Raw genomic sequence first — 17,724 nt, forward strand, 5'->3', positions numbered from 1 at the left:
TGTCTGCCGCTAATGATCCCTGGCCTGTAGCATTGTTTCTTCTTTGCAGCACACTGCACATCTGATTCTGGACGTGGGCTTCAACGGCTATTGACTTGCACTTCATTTGTTTCAAGTTTCTCTTCGAGTGGTAGGATTTTGCACATTTAATAGACTATAGTTAGGTGAACTCCATGTAACACATACACCCTTATTCCAGAAGTTATTAAGAAGTAACTGTAAAGACACAATTGCACTGTATAGAACTGCTAAATAAGTACCCCAATACCCTGACATGACATATCAGCCAAGCATTGCCGATAAATATATTGTATACATCTAGTGATATATAAGAGCATTGTTTTATTTTGCATTTCCAAGCTATTTTCTGGGCAGTGCTGTGTTTTGTTTTCTAGGTCTATTTTTGTGACATAGTTCCTGCTATCTTGGCAAGTTTTAAATGTCTTACCAAACACAAGTGTGCAAAGAAGCCTAAATCATAGGGTTCGGGTTACTATCGAGCCATAAATACATAAGAGTATATTTTCCTTGCTTGTCTTGGGGCCCATGGCACTACGTCATGGCCGGGGCTCCGTGCTGGTGACGACAGGGCCTGACGTCAGAATATCTGCAGGCAGGATGCGAGGTGAAGCAAGTTTGTGGGATGGGGCGAGGGAGGGCGGAGGACGGCCCACCAAGGAAAGAGCTCGGGGGCTGTGATTTGCATAGGCGCCCGTAGCCCATCCCAGCCCTGCTTGCCATCCTCGAGCCGGCCCCCGTAGCTCTCAGATTCCTTCAGACCTTCACAGAGCCTGGAGCTGTCTCTACTGCCTGGATCCGCAGCCGAGGTAGGTGCAGAGCCGTTGTGGAGCCCCGGTCAGTCGGGCACTGTGTCCCCACCCCCACCCCCTGCCTGGCGCTATGGTTCAACGTCGGCGCCCTGCTTGTCTTCTGAAGCCCGGCCCTAGCCTAGAAGTCCCCCCTCACTTATGGTCCCTGGAGTAAGGCCTCTGTTATGGACTCTGGGGCGCCTGTGTGTTCCTGGTGTAAAGGACCCTGCCACCACTCTCTCGGCGCTTACGGCCGTTGCCTGTCCCTGGTCTCGACTGGGTCCCTGCGACCTCTACCTGCCCTGGGACACCTGCCTGTTCCTGCTCTCAAGGACCCTGCGATCAGTGCCTGCCCCTGATCTCACGGTCCCTGCGACCCCTGCCTGGCTCTGGTCTCAGAAGTCGCTCCAAACTCGTTGTCGCTCGCAGGTGCCCTGCCTGATCCTGGTGTAGTAACCCCTGCCTGCCCCTGTTCATAGAACTTTTGTCGACTCCTGATCCCAGGAGCTCCTGTCTTTCTAGTCTCAGGGCCCCGTCTGTCCTGGTCTCACGCCCCCCCCCCATGCCGCTGGCCCTAGGGGCCCCCGATGCCGCTGGTCTCAGGGGCCCCTTTCTGGTGTGTGTGTGGATTCCTCTCGAACCCCTGGTGTTTCCGAGCTCAGCCTAAGCTACTTCATTGTGAGTGCTGAGCTATTCGGCGTGTGGCTGCGCCTTTACCTTCTAGGCGCCAGTTCTCTTCTTTGGGGTGAGGTGTGGGGTGTTTTAAAACGAGCTGTACTGTATTTCAGGATGTGAGCTGTGTTGTCTAGGAGTGTGGGGGTAGTAAAGTCAACGTTTAACGAGGCGACGCAGCTGCCCCACTAAAGGCACATCAAAGACTGGCATAAACTGCATTAACCGCCCTCCGCCTGCGGCACTGCTCGCTGAAAGAAGGGTTTGTGGTGAACTTCTGTGTTTTTCGTTGAAGCTGATACAATAAAACACAAAGGCTTTACGGGGCCCAGGATCTTTCCACGTCCCATGGATTCTTTGACAGGGACAGGGTCCCAGGATACAGGCGGAGCCCGGTGAGGGGCCGGGGGCTCCGGAGAGAGGTGTAACATTCAGACGCTCTCTGAGGAGAGGTGTGCGGATCTCCGGCTCTTAAGTTTTGTCAGGATTCGAAGAAATGCATTCGACTTTATCGACCGTCGAATACCTGCGCGCATGCTTGGATGTGGCGGAGAGATCTGTGCTCTGAGTAGTTGTTTCAATTTTGAGGTGCTTCATAACGTTTTTAGCGCATTTTTTAGCTTTTGGGGTGACGGTTTTGATTGTGTATTGAGTTGTACATCCCTAGCTGTCTCTGGATATGTGTTTTGTGGGGTTCTTCGTCATGTGTGCACCTTTTTAGGCCATTCGTTGAGCTGCGGAAGCGTTTGCGTTTGTTTTGCTCTTCATAAGATCTCTTTGATCTTCGGGATCTGTGAGGAGTGATCTGTGCGGCTCTCGGTCTGCGCATCTTTTGGCCTCGGGCTGGAGGGAAGAGGAACTGACATGCATCCGTGACGTTACACTTCTCTGGACCAGTTTTGGATGTTTTGCAGGGAAGCCTCTACGGCCAGGACGAGGAGGGCGTTAGGGGAGGCGAGGGGGGGGGGGGGGGTCTTTCCTGACCCAGAGAGGGCTCTGCAGCTGTATTGCCGAAGCTCCCAGGCGCTCGTGGGGATGTCTGGATTCAAGCCTATTCCATAGCAGAGCCCAGCACAGCATGGAGCATTATTGTGTGATTCATGCCTGCCTTTCTGCTGGTGCTGATGTTGACCCGTTGACTGTGGTGACATTCGATAGTGCACGCTGGCACTGCTCTGCAGGAATGGGCAGTACTGGAAGCGGGTGCCCGTGAAAGGGTTAAGGATGCACGTATTGTTTGCCACATAGGCAGAAAAGGGGGGAGGGAAGGAGCCGGGGGAGATCAGATTTTCCATCACTCCTGCAGGCCCCTCCCCGTGACTCTCTGTGCGGAGGGATCTCTTCTTACACCCCCACCCTCAGGAATGCTCTCTGCTGCCAGCCCTTTCAGCTCAGCCTGCCTCGGCTCTCTGCCAGCAGCTTTTGTCCCATGGCCTCTTCTCCCAGCATCCTTCCAGAAGTAACAGAGAGGTCAGCGGCGCCCCAGCCCTCTGCCGACGGCACTCGGCTCCTGTCAAGATCCGCAAACTGGGGCCCTGTTCTGTGTCCGCAGTCAGCTGCGTCCAACACTGCGCCCCTGTTTGCTCAACTCTGTTCTTTCACTCTGCACCGGTCTTTGCTTTTCTTCTTTAATAATCCCAACAGTTGAGTTTACCATCACTCTCCCATTGCCTCTCACTCTCCTCTCTGAAACCTTACTTCTTGTATCTCCTTTATTAGTAAAGGCCCTTTGTTTTCTTTTAGATTTTGCATCGTTTCCTCTTTTTTGTTTCACATACATTGTTATCTCTTCTTCCTCTTTTAATGTTTTTCTGACTCTTTCTTTCTTTCTTTCTTTCTTTCTTTCTTTCTTTCTTTCTTTCTTTCTTTCTTTCTTTCTTTCTTTCTTTCTTTTTTCTTTCCAAGTGTTTTTTTTTACATTAAAAGATGTCAGGATCGCTTTCTTTGACCTGTAAAAGGCCGTGTTGTCCCCTTCATGGACAACGACACATGTTGGCTTGGCTTTATTTGTCATGAACCAGACACCCCAGCGCACTGTTGCTGATTCACTGAAGAAACCCAGAGTTTGCATGCCAGCTGACATACATGTCACACTGAGGATTCCCTCCAGATTCGAGTTTGGATTGCAAATGCTCGCAGTGCAGGAAATCGGGCCATCCTCACTGCTGAGCCCATATGGTCCAACATTCCATGTTCAATGTTGAGCATACATGGGCAGACATTCCATGTGTGATGCTGCTGAGCACATGAGATCGCACAATCCATGTTCAGCGCTGAGCACACATGGTCAGACATTCCACGTTCAGCGCTGGGCACACACGGTCAGACATTCCTCGTTCAGTGCTGCGCAGTGAGCACACTCAGTCAGACGGCCCATGCTCAGCGCTGCTGGGCACATATTTACAGATAGTCCATGTACCGTGCTGAGCCCACATGGCCAGACATTCCTTGTTCAGGGCTGGGTACACACGGTCAGACATTCCTCGTTCAGTGCTGCGCACACACAGGTCAGACATTCCTTACCCACTGCTCTGGTATCCCAGACGAGCCGGTCCATGCTCCACGCCCCCTGCACACAGACGACGAGGGACGTCCTACACCGGGTGTCCCGGCACCTCAGATGGGACATTCCAAGAGCAGCGCTCTCTGTAAACAGGGCAGACATTCCGTGAACAACCTTCCAGACACCGAGGAGAGGGTGGAGAGAGAGAGAGAGAGACAGGGGCAGGGAGAGTGAGAACGACGGAGGGGACAGGATAGGGCAGGGAGAGGAGCACCACACCCTCGATTGGAAGGCCATTGAGAGACTAAGAAAGAGGGTGTCATGAGTTGCTTGTTAGAGGGAGACACACAGAGCGACAGCAGCTGAAACAACAAGCCGGAGCCGGCAGCTGCTGGCGGAGAAGAGGGGGCGGCGGTCCAGGTGGGTATGCAGCGCGTCCCCTCTGTCCCCGGAGGCCATGCGTGTGCCCTCGGGGAGGGAGGCACGCTGCTCCCCGTGTCCAGACCTGCAGCTCACCTGCCGCTGAAGTCTGCGTGGCGGGGGTGCTCACGGGCCTCCATACGCCTCCCCCACACCCACGGACTCCAGCCTGTTTCAGGGGACAGAGGTGCTCTGAAGAGAGTGAGTCGGGATACTATAACCTGGTTTGCCAGGCAAAGTTCCTCGCTTCTGATTGGATAGAGGCAGGACAGGGGGTCAGCAATGTATACAATGTTAGGAATGCAGGGCTAGGGCAGCACCAGTGAGCGGAGGGGGTGAAGTTGGGCTTGCAGCGGAATTTTGAATTGTAAGTGTGGAGCAGTGGAGAAGCTAGGACAAAATAAAGCTGAATATATACCCGGGAGTTTATTAACACACAGTCGATTTGTAGATGCCCCAGCCCTCGTGCCTCCACGTTTGCGAAGAGAGGTCTTCATATCTGCCCTGACAAGCGACTCCGGGCAGTTGACTACAGCTCGGGCCCAGCTGGCTGTGCCCACTGAGGGATCCGCGGCCCTCCGGAAGTGCGCCACATCGCAGGGTATCAATAAAGATTCAGAGCCCCATGTCTATTCCAAAACAATCTCGACTATGGAACGAGAAAATAGACCCTTTATATGTGATTGGTGTTTTGATTTTCGTTCGATAGTTTATGCTCATGATAACTTTTTTTGTGTTTACATGATAAAGAGCAGCATTGTAGTGTGAACGGAGAGTCACGTGTGCAAAGCACTTGTGCTCAGAGCCTGTGGCCTGCAGGGAATTCCTTAAAGGCTCGGCAGCGGCTTGCCCCGCTGCTGCAGGGTTTCTGGTACTGTGCACAGAGAGCACAGTCCTGGCTGTGATGCTATGCGCTTGTGAAAGGTAAGAGCAAAACCCCTTCAATAAGTCCCTGCGCTTTCACTGGGGCGGCTTTCTCCGAACTCCAGTAGAGACCAGAGGAAAACAATGAAAATTAGAACGGCACATTTAGGGTTCACGTTTATGGTGATTGTTCAATCAATCAATCAGGATTTATAAAGCGCGGCTAATAACCCGATAGGGTATCCAGGCGCTTGCAGGACCCGAGACTTATTCGAACAGCCTTGTCTTGAGGGTGCTTCGGAATTCCGGAAGTGAGGTGATGGTCCGGAGGTGCGTGTGGAGGCTGTTCCAGGTATTTGCTGCGATGTTGGAGAAGGAGCGTCCTCCACTTCTGCTTCGGTAGATGTGGGGAGTATGGGCAGGTGAGAGGGAGGCGGAGCGTAGTCTTCTCGACGGTTAGTGGAAGTTCAGGTGGTGGTTAATGTAGTCGGGACTTTGGTTGTGTAAAGCCTTGTGTGCGTGGCTCAGCAGCTTGAATTGGCATCTCTTCTGCACGGGGAGCCAGAACAACTAGTTGCTTTCTATACCTACTTTAAGAAGTTTGGGGTTAGCCTCCTTCAGTCATTGGCTTGTTTTGCTTCAAAGCCTTCAGTCATTGACTGGAGACACAGTCAATCGTTTCCTGGGTTAACCACTAAAGGATTATTTTAGTCACACTGTTTTTATTTGGATGTGACAGTCTGCCTTCGTTGGGATGCATGAGGGACTAATTTACAACTGAAATAAGATGGTAGAGGTCTGCTTGCACGAGGGAGTGATTGCTCGCAAAAAAAGTATTTGATTATAAAGATGGCTGTCATCTGGCAAAGCCAGAAGAACTCAGCACTAAGACACCCTCCAGGGTGAGTTGTGCACTATACAAATGACATAACATTTAGGGAGACCAAAGAGTTTATAACATATCTATGACCAGCCTAGAATTATGTGCACCGTCCATATGGCTCATGTCTTCTTGTTTCAAGATGTGATGTGGCATACCTTTCAAACAGCCCCTCCCCTGCCTCCCACATCATTTTGGAACTTTCTGAATTCACTTCCCCAAATACAAGTTCAAGGCTGGCTGAGGATCAAGAAGCCTGCCCTCAGATCTTTCTGACTGTGTAGGACTACCACTGGAAACAACTTGGCATCCTTGGCAACCCATGACGTGTTGGCATGCCTACCCAGTCATTACCACCAAGATGCAGAATAATTGCAATTGTAATTACATTTGTATAGTGTTTTGTACTCTGTTGTGAGGCGCTGAGCAATTTTATCATATGGCTAGCAAGCCACACTGGGGGTGAGCGCTAGGTTGATGGGTGGCGTGCTATCAATGCGACCTGTGCTGGAAGCGTTTTGGTGTTGCGCATGAGCGAGGAGATTGGTGCTTTTCTCCTGTCTTGGGTCACAGTGCACAACAGTGAGCTGGAGAAAGGGGTGCGAGAGGTAGCCTGCACATAGTTTACATTTTTGGGCGGTTTTGAATACCTGCACGTTGCACTAGAGGTTTTGGGTGACTGCTGATCCTTCAATCCCACCTCTATGCTGATTAGAGCGATTTAAGACAACTATTCTATGGATCTTGTAGGTTTTAGGCACAAAAAAGGGACAAATATCCTCCTTGATGTCCTTTATTACAATCATCCATAGTGCAGGACATTGCTGCACAAATAAAATAATGATGCTTGCAGAAGGGCGGGAGCAGGACATTCAGACGCAGACTGTGTTAGAGTCATCTAAGGTGCAGCCGTTATGTGGCAGATCTCTGCACAATCTGTGAGTGACTTCATTGGACTTGAGGTATATGGTTTAGGTTGCTTAATGGTGACTGCCTGGATGAATATGTTCTCTACTGCAGGCTGGATGGTCTATCAAGCAATCAATTAGGATTTATAAAGCGTGGCTAATCACCCGATAGGGTATCCAGATGCTTGCATGTCCTGGTGACTTATTCGAACAGCCAGGTCTTCAGGGTCCTTCAGAATTCTGGAAGAGAGATGAGGGTCTGGAGTTCGTTCGGAGGCTGTTCCAGGTCTTTCTGTGATGTGGGAGAAGGAGTGTCCTCCATTCTCCTTCGGTAGATGTGGGAAGTATGGGCAAGTGAGAGGGAGGCGGAGTGTGGTCTTCTCGATGGTTGGTGGAAGTTCAGGTGGTGGTTAATGTAGGCGGGTCCTTGGTTCTGTAGATACTTGTGTGCCCCTCTCTCTGTTGGAGGATTGTTCTGTTGTTTCAAAACCTGGGTTGGAAGCATGCTTTGATATAATTTGTTTACAGATAGCCGGGATAAAAAGTTGCATCAGGAACGAAGAAACAATGGCAGTCGTACTGGTACAATTGTTTTACAGGTTTTAAACCTTTTTTTAGAAGCATGCTCTGATTTGTTTTGGTTACAGGTTGGTAGATCGAGTGCTGCATTGGGAGCCAAGAGTATGTAATTGTTGTACGTGGCCTGGACTGGTTACAGCCAGCCATGGTGGTGTGGTAGGGGTGTGACTTTCAGGAGCACCCCAGTGTGGGTGCTCTGATCTGACCTTGAATGCTGGTTCATTTAGTAACGCCTGCATGCTAGCTTGCTTCTGTGCCATTATCTCTGGATAACTCAGTCCTCAGGTACTTCCTTCTTGAACTCGATGGTCTTGTATTCAGTATCTTGGCTCGCAAAAAATCCCAAAGTTTTGTTGACTGTACAGAGAATGGTGTTCCACAAATTATGCTGCAGCACCTAATGCTGGTGTAATTTGCAGTTGAAAGACATAAATGCCCTTAAGTCCACTGAGCTGGATGCTTCTTGCCTTTACTGAGCCAAGAGCTCAGGTTTGAACAGACACAATGACCCAGAAGTGCTTCAAGTCACCCATTGACCGGAAGTGTGAACATGTCAGTATGGTGTCTGATACTCACTTCTTGGGCTAATGGTATTGCCTGTACTAACCAAGCTGTGTTCTACCCGGGAACTGAGCTTCCGCTGAGCTGTGCAAAAACAGACCATGTGTGAGATGGGCTCTCAAGTGGCCTTATGGGGGTGTGAGCCTAAACAAGCAACGTCATGACACAGCACAACAAACAGCAGGCTTCTCAAAAGTTAGTGTGAGGACTGAGGCAACAAATTAATGTGGGGCCCTCAGGACACTTCTTCTGTTTTGGCCAGGTACGATAAACAGTGCCTGTTTCTAAGTATTTTAAACAAGCATTGACAAAGCCAATAGATCTTACCTTTGAGAACTATTGACTTTGCCAAATGTTTTTATCTGATGCTCTACACCTACCTTGATGCTGTGCAGCATGTCTGAAGAGAAAAAAAGGCACTTTGAGGCAGCCACTGCAACCACATTATTTTGTAGGAGCATGCATGTTTCTGTATGTAAGCACGTGCCTATAAAAATTACACAGGCACTTTTTTTCATCTTATTGATCAATAAACAAAACAAAAAGTGGAACAACATTTTTTTTTCCAAAGCTGTTGGGAGAAGCAACACAGAGGATGTTGGTGGGTTGAGCAACAAGGAGGGCACAGGGGCTGAGGCAACAAGAAGGGTCGGGGATGGAATACAGAGATCGGATGGCAGAAAGGCAACACAGAGGACGGGGGCGGAAGAAACAACGAGGGTGGGGAAGCAACCTGGAGGATGTTGGGAGATGCAGCCTGTGAGAGAGAACAATATCGAGCATAGTGGGGAGAAAACAACACAGGGGAAAGAGAGAGAGCGAGAGAGAGAGAGACAGAGAAAGCAACATGGAGCTGAAGTGAAGAAGCAAGGGGCAAGCGAGAGCAACGTGGAGAAAGAAGCGCATGGGCGATACAGAGCAAAGTGAGTGTAGGTTGGAGAAAGTAGCACATTAGGGAAACAGCTGAAAAACACATGCACTCTTGTGGAGTACTTACGCAAAAAATAAGTAGTTCCTTAAAAGTGAGTGAAAGGATACAAGTAAAGAGGGTGTGTTCCAGGGAAGGGATAGGCACAAGATGGATAAGGCACGCCATTGAATAAGAAGCAAGCAAATTAGAGTGACCATCAATCCAACCAACATTAAGCAATGAGCAGGCATAAGATCTGGTAAACTTACAATAGGTCTTTTGCAACCGGAGAGCTGCACTGTCTGGTAGGCTTGACCTAAAAATGTACTACTGGAAAAGAGAAAGCAAGGTGTTGGACACCATCCGCTCGACTGGCCATACAACCTGTCTCATTATTAACACATATAGCATATTTTCTTGCCAATAAAACAATCTATGAATAAATGTTGATGAAGAAGAGTGGGGTCTGCAGCGTAAATGCCTCTTGCACCCCAGCCCCCCACCCCCGGTGACTGCCCTGCATCACGAGCCTCTCCCTTCTGACACCGGACATGTGTGTGCCCTTTAGGATCAGAGTTCACCTCACTTCTCTCTACTTTCCTTTATTGAAGGCATATCCGACAAGTCATTATGAATCTACCCTTTGCCAAGCTAATGTCCAACAGCTCTCTTCTCAGCAGTAAATTTCCACCCTTGTGGTGCGGCTTCCCTTTCCCTCTCCCTAGAGCCCCAGGTGGTTTGCTCCAGGGTCCACTTGCCAAATCAAATTTCCGGCAGCTGTTTTTCTCCATGACGGGAATAAAATGTTGACAAATCCACTGCAGAACATCTGGTCTGTATGGCATGGGAAAGTGTCGGTAACAGAAGCTGGGACTGTTCCCTCTCCCTCTACCCTCTGCACTAAATTGGGTCATGTCAGGGAACAAATCAACATTGACGTTTCCTGCTTTTCAGTTTTTATTGCCTGTTTGCTTTTTTCGAGAGGCTGAAAGGCATGGAGACTTAGGGGCAAAGTATTAGTTATGCTTCTATGTGTCTAAACCCCTCTCGCGGTCTCTGCTTCTGCTTAGTATGCTCTTGGGTAAGTCCTTTTTAGGTCTGCCCTAAAGACTTCCTTAGCTGTCTCTTCACCCACACGTTTTCCCAAAAATCATTATAAAAATGCAATACAAGCAAGCACACTCCCTAATCAAGTGTCATTCACATTTCGCATCCCCCCCCACCAGATTCTACATCATTGGGAAAGTGGGTCAGTCCACTTCAGCCATTGACTGTGTTCGCTGTCAGTGACAGCATTGTGCTCTTGCACACGTGCACATCTAGAAAGTAGTCCACTTCAGTGCTAGGGCTCGCAGGCCAAATTGTGTTTTTATTTTTTAAAATGTATTCTTGTGATTGGTCATGTTTGTGATTTTTTAAATTTATTTACATTTTTGCAAGCAGGGCCTGTTAGCAAATGTGCCAGTGCGAAATTAGCTCTTGTACATTTTCATTTCATATTTACTCTGCCTCTTCTCTGAGGAGACCTGCCACAACTCGTCAAATCAGTAAGTTAGTACCGTTTTTACAAATATTTTGGAACATTGAGGACAGAATACCCTGGGTAAGGCAGCCTATGCCACAAGGAAGGAGGTGTTTACACATGGTGAAGCGATCAGCATCATACAGTGCATCAATGTGCAGAGATGTGCCATGCTTATCAACAGTTTGATGCTCTATATACACACGCCGCGCCCTAGTGATAGACTACATGTCTGGAGCCAATGTCAGATACTGACAACGGAAGCGATTCTTCTATCGGTGGCATATGTAGCAAGGCGTTCAACCAGGTGCACCGGGTAAAACTGACATGTGACTGGCTCTTCCTTTCATAGGCATCACCTTGCTGTGAGAGGGGGGGTCCCCAGCCTCTCCTGGATGTGAAATGTCACAGCCTTTTACTATTATGGAGATTGTGGTTAGATTAAGGGAGTCAATCGCCCAGGTTTGTGGATGGGAGTTACCTACCGCAGCTCTGATCTCTCTCTGATCTGGCGTCTGGGGTCGCAGGGCTGTGATATCCGTTCTGTTGGATTCTTGCAGTATTTTGGGGGAATGCAGCAGTGTTAAGAACAGGCAGTGCCACAGTTGGATGAAGCTACCAAGATTCCTCCTAGGGTAATGGGGGCTCGGAGGCGCGACCGGGCGCTGCTGTGGTGCAATCCTTCCCAAAACACTTCTTTGGTTTTAGTGCCTTCTAGACCAGAACGGGTGTCTTTCTATTCAAAGAGATGGACAGACCTCTCACAACAGGCACTGCACCTTAAGTTAAAGGACAGAAAAGTTCTCATCACCGACAGGCCGCCTCTGTGTCCTGTCCAGAACTACCCTCCCTGGCCTCCAGATGTGCAAACTTTGCAAGCCAGAGGAGAGCAGGCTTCACACACGGTATGTGTTCAGCAGGGCGATGCGAGGAGCGGCCTCTTCTGTTTGCCCACTCACTGGTAGAGGAAACTTCAGAGACATTTACATAAGTGGCAGCCCTTGGCACTTCCAAGGCAAATAATCCATGTTCTCGGAAGCCTTGCAGCATGATCTGCAGTGTTTGAGGACTCAAGACCAATAATCTCTCTGGTGGAAAAGTATATTAGCCCCTGACAGCCAGCCCCCAGTGCCTGCCACACTGTTCCCCCAGGCTAGCATTTTAGAAAAGAGCTGCTAGCGGGATATAGATTCTAATATGATACAAAACCAGTCTTGGAAAGCTTTGAATGTCCTCTCCTTCAAGCCTGCGATCAAATCCACGTCATTGCTCCTACCAGCTCTTCACTTGTTTTTGAAGAGCTCAAGTCTTACTGATTGGTTCTGAGGATCACTCTTTGGAACACAGACTAGCGCCTTGGGTGTGAGTGCCACTTCTCGGAGCACATTGTCTCTCTGGGTGCCATTCATGTATTTCTGAGCGCAGTTTGCCACTCGCACGGGCTCTATTGACTTTCATTGACTCTCAGAACTTGAAGTGATTATTATTTCTAATAAGAAATAGATTTTTGTCCCATAAACTGTAATCTAACATTTGTAGACCAACACAACTTTACTCTCTCTGTTGACTGATATACTAGACAGTTGCATGAGTGTTTCCATGAAATAGGAATAGGGGTCGACTAGCGATACCAATCTATCCTTCTCAGGAGCTGCAGATACATCCTAGACCACACTTCTAACAGAGCTGCGTTTGGCCACATGATTGTTATTGGAGGAAAAGGCTGTGAACACCCAAAGAGTGATGCACAGACAGTTGAAGATGGAGCATTTGATGGCTGGAACTCAAATGAGGTGTTTTAGGTGATGGGTGATGGACCAGCAAGGAGGTAGTCCAAAGATGAGATGGGCAGCCGCATTTTGGATGACCTGCAGGCATTGTGAGAGATAGGTGGGAACGCTAAATATCACAAGAAAGAAGAGACAAGGGATTGAGTCTTCTCTGACTCCCTTACCAATATATAAATCTCACACGACAGAGGAAAACTTCATGGCAACAATAGATATACTATACATTAGAAACGGGAAATTCAAAAGAATTCTTAATACTGCCCTCACACACTTGGTAGTGTCATGCTTCATCATTGGGCCGCATCATACACCCAGGTGCAGACCAACACACTGGATGGAGCGCAATTTTTTAAAAGAGAAGATGAAGGATAGTGGTGAGGGTAGAGTGTAATAAAGAAAGGCAAAAACACAAGAGTGTCACTCAAATCATAAAGGAAAACACATTTTTCTCCTGGAAAAAGGGACCAAGAGAGGTGCAGATATAATTATAAAACTACCTAGGGGTTGACCCGTAACTCTTTATTATATGTCAACCTCTGGCAGGATTAAAACTATCAATATGGGGTATTCAGGGCAGCTAACGACCCTTCTATCCCCACTGCAGTATAAAACTCTGGCTCCAAGCGAGCTTCATATAACTACAAAAAAAGCTTGAGTTGGGCAGAACCTGAATCCATTGATAACTGGATTTTCTTTTGCATTATAACATGCTAAATTTTCTAGGAGCAGAGGGTTGGTTAGGGGAGAAAATCCCAAACCTAGTGTTTTTTTAAGCTGAGCTTGAAAAAGGGCCTAGTTAACAAGATAGTTTAGCTGGTTGAGCGTGCACTGTAGAAATAACTGTTTAGTTTAACAAATGCATTCACAATTGTAAATAGTCGGACTCTACCGTGCACTTCTGTGAGGCTGAGGACAGTTCCCTAGAGCTGGGTGACAATGAACACCTGTTAATCGAGCAGTAACGGCACCCCCCCCCCCCCTAGCGCCTTGAGACCCTATGGGTAGGTAGTGCGCTCTATAAATGTCTTTGATTGATTGATTGATTGATTCTGCTATATAGGTTGTCAATTGGCCTGGCTACCATAAAAGAAATGGGTTGTCGAATAATGATTTAAAAAGTAATGTATCACAAGGGACCTAGTACAAATTTGGAATTTCACATATAAAACATACTAATTTCTGACTTTGTTGGGTGGAATGCTCAAGCTAATCCTTGTTTTCAACATTCACTCACATATGGAATGTTTTTGATAGAATGGCATGTTGTGCTACTGGTTCATTGAGAAATCAAGTGTTCTGTGCAGGTGGTGCATTCTGTGATTTTGTATGGTGCATGTGGTGCATTTTGCTGTTGGTCCAATGTTGTGCTCTGCGTGGTTTGGGTCTAGGGAAGTGATGTACCAAAGAACAATTAAGGATGAGGACGCTTGTTGAAAAAGTTAGGGTCAGCTTTCGGAATCAGGCCCTGTTTGTGCAGACAGACTGAATTGCGGTACATAGAATACTACAGTTCATGATTGTACCACGGTGAAAGGGAGGCAATGTTTGAGGATGTTAGGTGTTACCAAGGTGAATTGCAGGGCATACTGATTGAGGTAGAATGCGTTTGCATGAGTTGGAGGCCATGTTTGTTGTGGCATAATGGTTTTGGGGTGAATTGAAGGCCATGTATGTTGAGCAGCAATAGTATTAGGTAGAACTTGGAGGCCATGCTTATTAACACATTGCAGGCAATGTCTGAAAAGCAAATTAACTGTATCAAGCAGTGTGAAAATAGATTGAAAGGTTGGGAGTATTACTTAAGAGAGAACTGTAGCATAGTTACAAGGGTGGTAGTACCTTTCATGTGTAACAGAAGCAGAAATGACCATATCTGGGGAGGAAGTGTAGTTTCAGAGAGGTGTCATACTGGTCGGTTTTGTCTAGAGAATATTAATGCAGAAAAGTTTGCAAATGAAGGTTTTTCGAAGGCAAAGGGCTGCATTTAGGCACTGATGCCTTGAATCTTGTCTGAGACCACACTGAGCCACTCGTCCAACAATAAACAATCAGATTGAGGCAAATTAAGGGGCGTTGCTCTTAGTCCCTCTTCTTGGCCGGTACTCTGCACATGCTTATTGTGTGGAGTTGCAATGTTGAGACATTTGAATGACTGAACTGCAATGTACAAATAAGGCAGAACTTTTGTAGCACTCCTACGGTCCCTACAAACACAAAGCTGCATTTTACAGACCCGCCCCCACTTCCTGCCAACGTATTAAAACCATGTTACCTTATTACTTTGAACTTCGTATACCTGCTTGAGCTCCGTGCCCATGTAGGCGTATCTTGGGTTAATTCCTGTATATTTCAGATGAGAACCAGAGTGGGGCTGAGTTGCCAACACCATTGCCAGAGATCCCCCTTTGATCCCGGCTGGATTCTAGAGGGTGCATTGAGAGGGATCAACTTTCACGGTTGGTCAACTGGCAATGGCTCCTTTCTGTCCCAGCAGACGTCTTACAGACGGGAGGTCCCAGGTGGATTTTCAAAACCTGAATCAAAAATGAAGGGATGCCTCGCTCTGGAACATCTTGAAACCCAGCCTAAGAGTTAAAGCCTATTCCTGATAGTTGACGGGAAAAATTAAAATTGCCGTGGACATGGCGTCATCAACAAACATGTGTTGCTTTACCAAAATGCAAGAGGCAGTGGACGCGACAGTACACACTGTCTCATCCATGGCAACTTCACAGCGGTTATAGAAGAGCTTGCACCAAAATTTGCTCTTCTACAGCTTCCTTCTTGCTGGCCGGGGGATCTTGTAAAGGACAAATGTTGGAAACTGCAGAAAGTAAGCTGGGCTTACTGTCTATGGCCATCAAGACCTGATGCAGCAAGGGCAGTACCAGCGGAGCCAAAGGACAAGCTGGGGTATGAGTTGGGACTCCTGATGAACACTAATTGACGTCCATGTCTATCTAAAAAACAGTGATTGCTCGACCTACAAGACCGTAAAAGTGTATGCACCCCCTCCCTCCTGTAGGATTGGTGCCTACACTTGTCTATGTATTTTTCTATCTAGTGCCTCCTGGATGCCACACTATGTCCTGTTAGTTGTTTTCCTATCCTGAAATGCCTTATATGGCTCTGAATCAGCTTGAAGGTGGCAGAGCTGTGCTGTAAAGAGCACAATAATTAAGGAAGAGACCATGAATGTTAATGGCGCCTGTGCTCTTTCCATCTTACAGGTTCCCCTGCATCATGAGGGCCTGGATCTTCTTCCTCCTCTGCCTGGCTGGCAAGTCGCTCGCTGCTCCAGTAAGTATTGCAAGGATGGGGCCCGGTGCGTAATAACTGTCCTCATCACAGCTGCCTCTCCTATCACTTGTTGACTTGATGTGTGTTGTTCTAGAGCCCGTGGAGAGCTCCACTGCCATCTGGCTAGGTTTGTGCTATAGAAATGCCATATACATACATACATGCGTCAATGGAGTGCTGGTGTATCTGTGAGTGTGCATGTGTGTGTGGGTGGAACAGGGCTATATCTGGGGTATGGCGCGGGGGACCTCGCCTCTCCCATTCAGTAGTATCTGACAAAGCGATCACTGTGCGACAGGAGGCTCCGCCCATCCAGCCTTCCCTGCCCCTCCCTGTCCCCCTCACGGTAGCAGTTTGAACAGGTAGAAGAGGCAGCAGGTACAGTAATCCCTGGCGGGCAGGTGGTGGAGGGGATTAATGACGGCGCACAGGGAGCCTCTGTTCTCTGTTGGGGCCCTGGTAGTTGGGGCTAATCCAGAAACATCTGAGCCGTGAAGTGCATGCGGGTCTCTCATGTATGTGGGGGTTTAAAAGGATGCTAATGTTTCTGGTGGGCCACGGGGCAGGGGTGTGATAGGGCTGCAGTGCCTCTCTGGTCGTGGGAGAGGAAGGAGGGACTGCAGAGCCCCTCGCTGAGGGTAAGGCATACCCCTGGTGGGATGAAAAAGAAGCTTGTAGAAATGGAATACAATGCCCCAAGGCTGTTAATGCAACTCATGGGAGGGTGAGGGGGAAGGTGCAAGGCTTACAAAACAGACATTGAATACCTCTGTGATTCCTGCCCTACATCTGTCCCTCTGTTGTTTTTCTGGTTTAAAAAGGCTGCCGTGAGCTTTCAACATTTGCCTCCACTGTGAATCTGTGTGGAAGATGTACAGGAAGCACCCGCCTTTTATGAATCCTCTCCTTGACCCCCTGGGCAATCCTTGTGTTAGAAGGCAGAGCACGACAGGGCTTTTGTGTGTACATGTAGAGTGTGTCCCTGGGGCTGATACTTGGCCATCTTATCATGTGTGTGGGGGCCTCGTGTGGAAGGCGGTGTTGGAGTGGGGCTCAAAGTCAACCAGTATCCTGCTGGTGATGGTCAGCCGCTGCACCTCGTCTTCTAGAATGGTGAAGCTATCTCTCTGACCGCCGTTTTCTTTTTGCTTTCCACAGCAGCAGGATGCTCTGCTAGAAGAGGCTGAGGTAGTCGAGGATGCCGTAGCAGAAGTAAGCACAGCTAAATATTTTTAGATCATCACATCAATCCAATGCAAGACCCCTTCCTCTCCCTTTCCTTCCCCTTACCTCCTCTCTGTCCGTCCCTACCCCTTTCTTTCCCTCTCATCCCTTTCCCCTTTCCTCCCCATCTCTCCTCATTGCACTCAACTCTAGATTTCTGATCTTGCCATGTAGCCACTTCCAGTAATAATGTTTCCATAGCCCTCCATCAGAATTCAACTCTGACTCAACTGTTTTAACCCTTGCTTTTCAGGAGGCAGTGGGGATGAACCCCGTGCAGGTTGAGGTTGGAGAGTTTGATGAAGCCATCGACGAGGAGGAGGAGGAAACAGTGGTTCCAGAGAGTAAGCAGCCTGTCCCTTACCGTTGGATGCGGCTGTCATTCATACCCATCCTATTGCATGATGGCTTAGGAAACCTTAGGGGGCCCTATCCTATTGTAATGGTGAGGGGGGCCCTCGGAATACCCATACCCTCGAGCTGACAAGCTGGGGGTCTCCCCTTTATGTCTAGATGAATGGGACCCCCCTGCACCGTGGGGGTGCGGGAGTGTCCGTTATGCACCTGTGATAGCTAACTCTTGGGACTTGCGCCCAGATAGTTTGTAATGCATGGACTCTGCGTGTTCAATGGGTTCCTTCTCACAGGAAGCAGGGGACCTAACTTCATGTGTGTCCTGATGTTAAACTCACAAGAGAACAGAACACTTAAAAAGCAATGCCGGATGCTTTTATGCTTTGACTACTGATAGCATAGTCTGGCCTCCTTGGACTGCTCACCTC

General features: G+C 48.4%; 1 protein-coding gene across 2 annotated transcripts in view; it reads left to right on the forward strand.

Annotated features, from left to right (window-relative positions):
- The first annotated feature begins 670 nt into the window (after nt 1-670).
- SPARC (secreted protein acidic and cysteine rich) overlaps nt 671-17,724 on the forward strand; it is a 28,701-nt gene continuing 11,647 nt past the window's right edge. The window contains exons 1-4 of one of the 2 annotated variants that reach the window (XM_085617670.1): nt 671-827; nt 15,649-15,718; nt 16,877-16,930; nt 17,196-17,286. In XM_085617670.1, the coding sequence (XP_085473796.1) occupies nt 15,662-15,718; nt 16,877-16,930; nt 17,196-17,286 (202 nt within the window). In that variant the 5' untranslated portion in view covers nt 671-827; nt 15,649-15,661. Of the gene's footprint in view, nt 828-4,321; nt 4,405-15,648; nt 15,719-16,876; nt 16,931-17,195; nt 17,287-17,724 lie in introns of those variants that run through there. The other variant, XM_085617671.1, reaches the window with a different exon arrangement.

This window comes from Triturus cristatus, chromosome 7, assembly GCF_964204655.1.
Source record: "Triturus cristatus chromosome 7, aTriCri1.1, whole genome shotgun sequence".
NCBI lineage: Eukaryota > Metazoa > Chordata > Amphibia > Caudata > Salamandridae > Triturus > Triturus cristatus.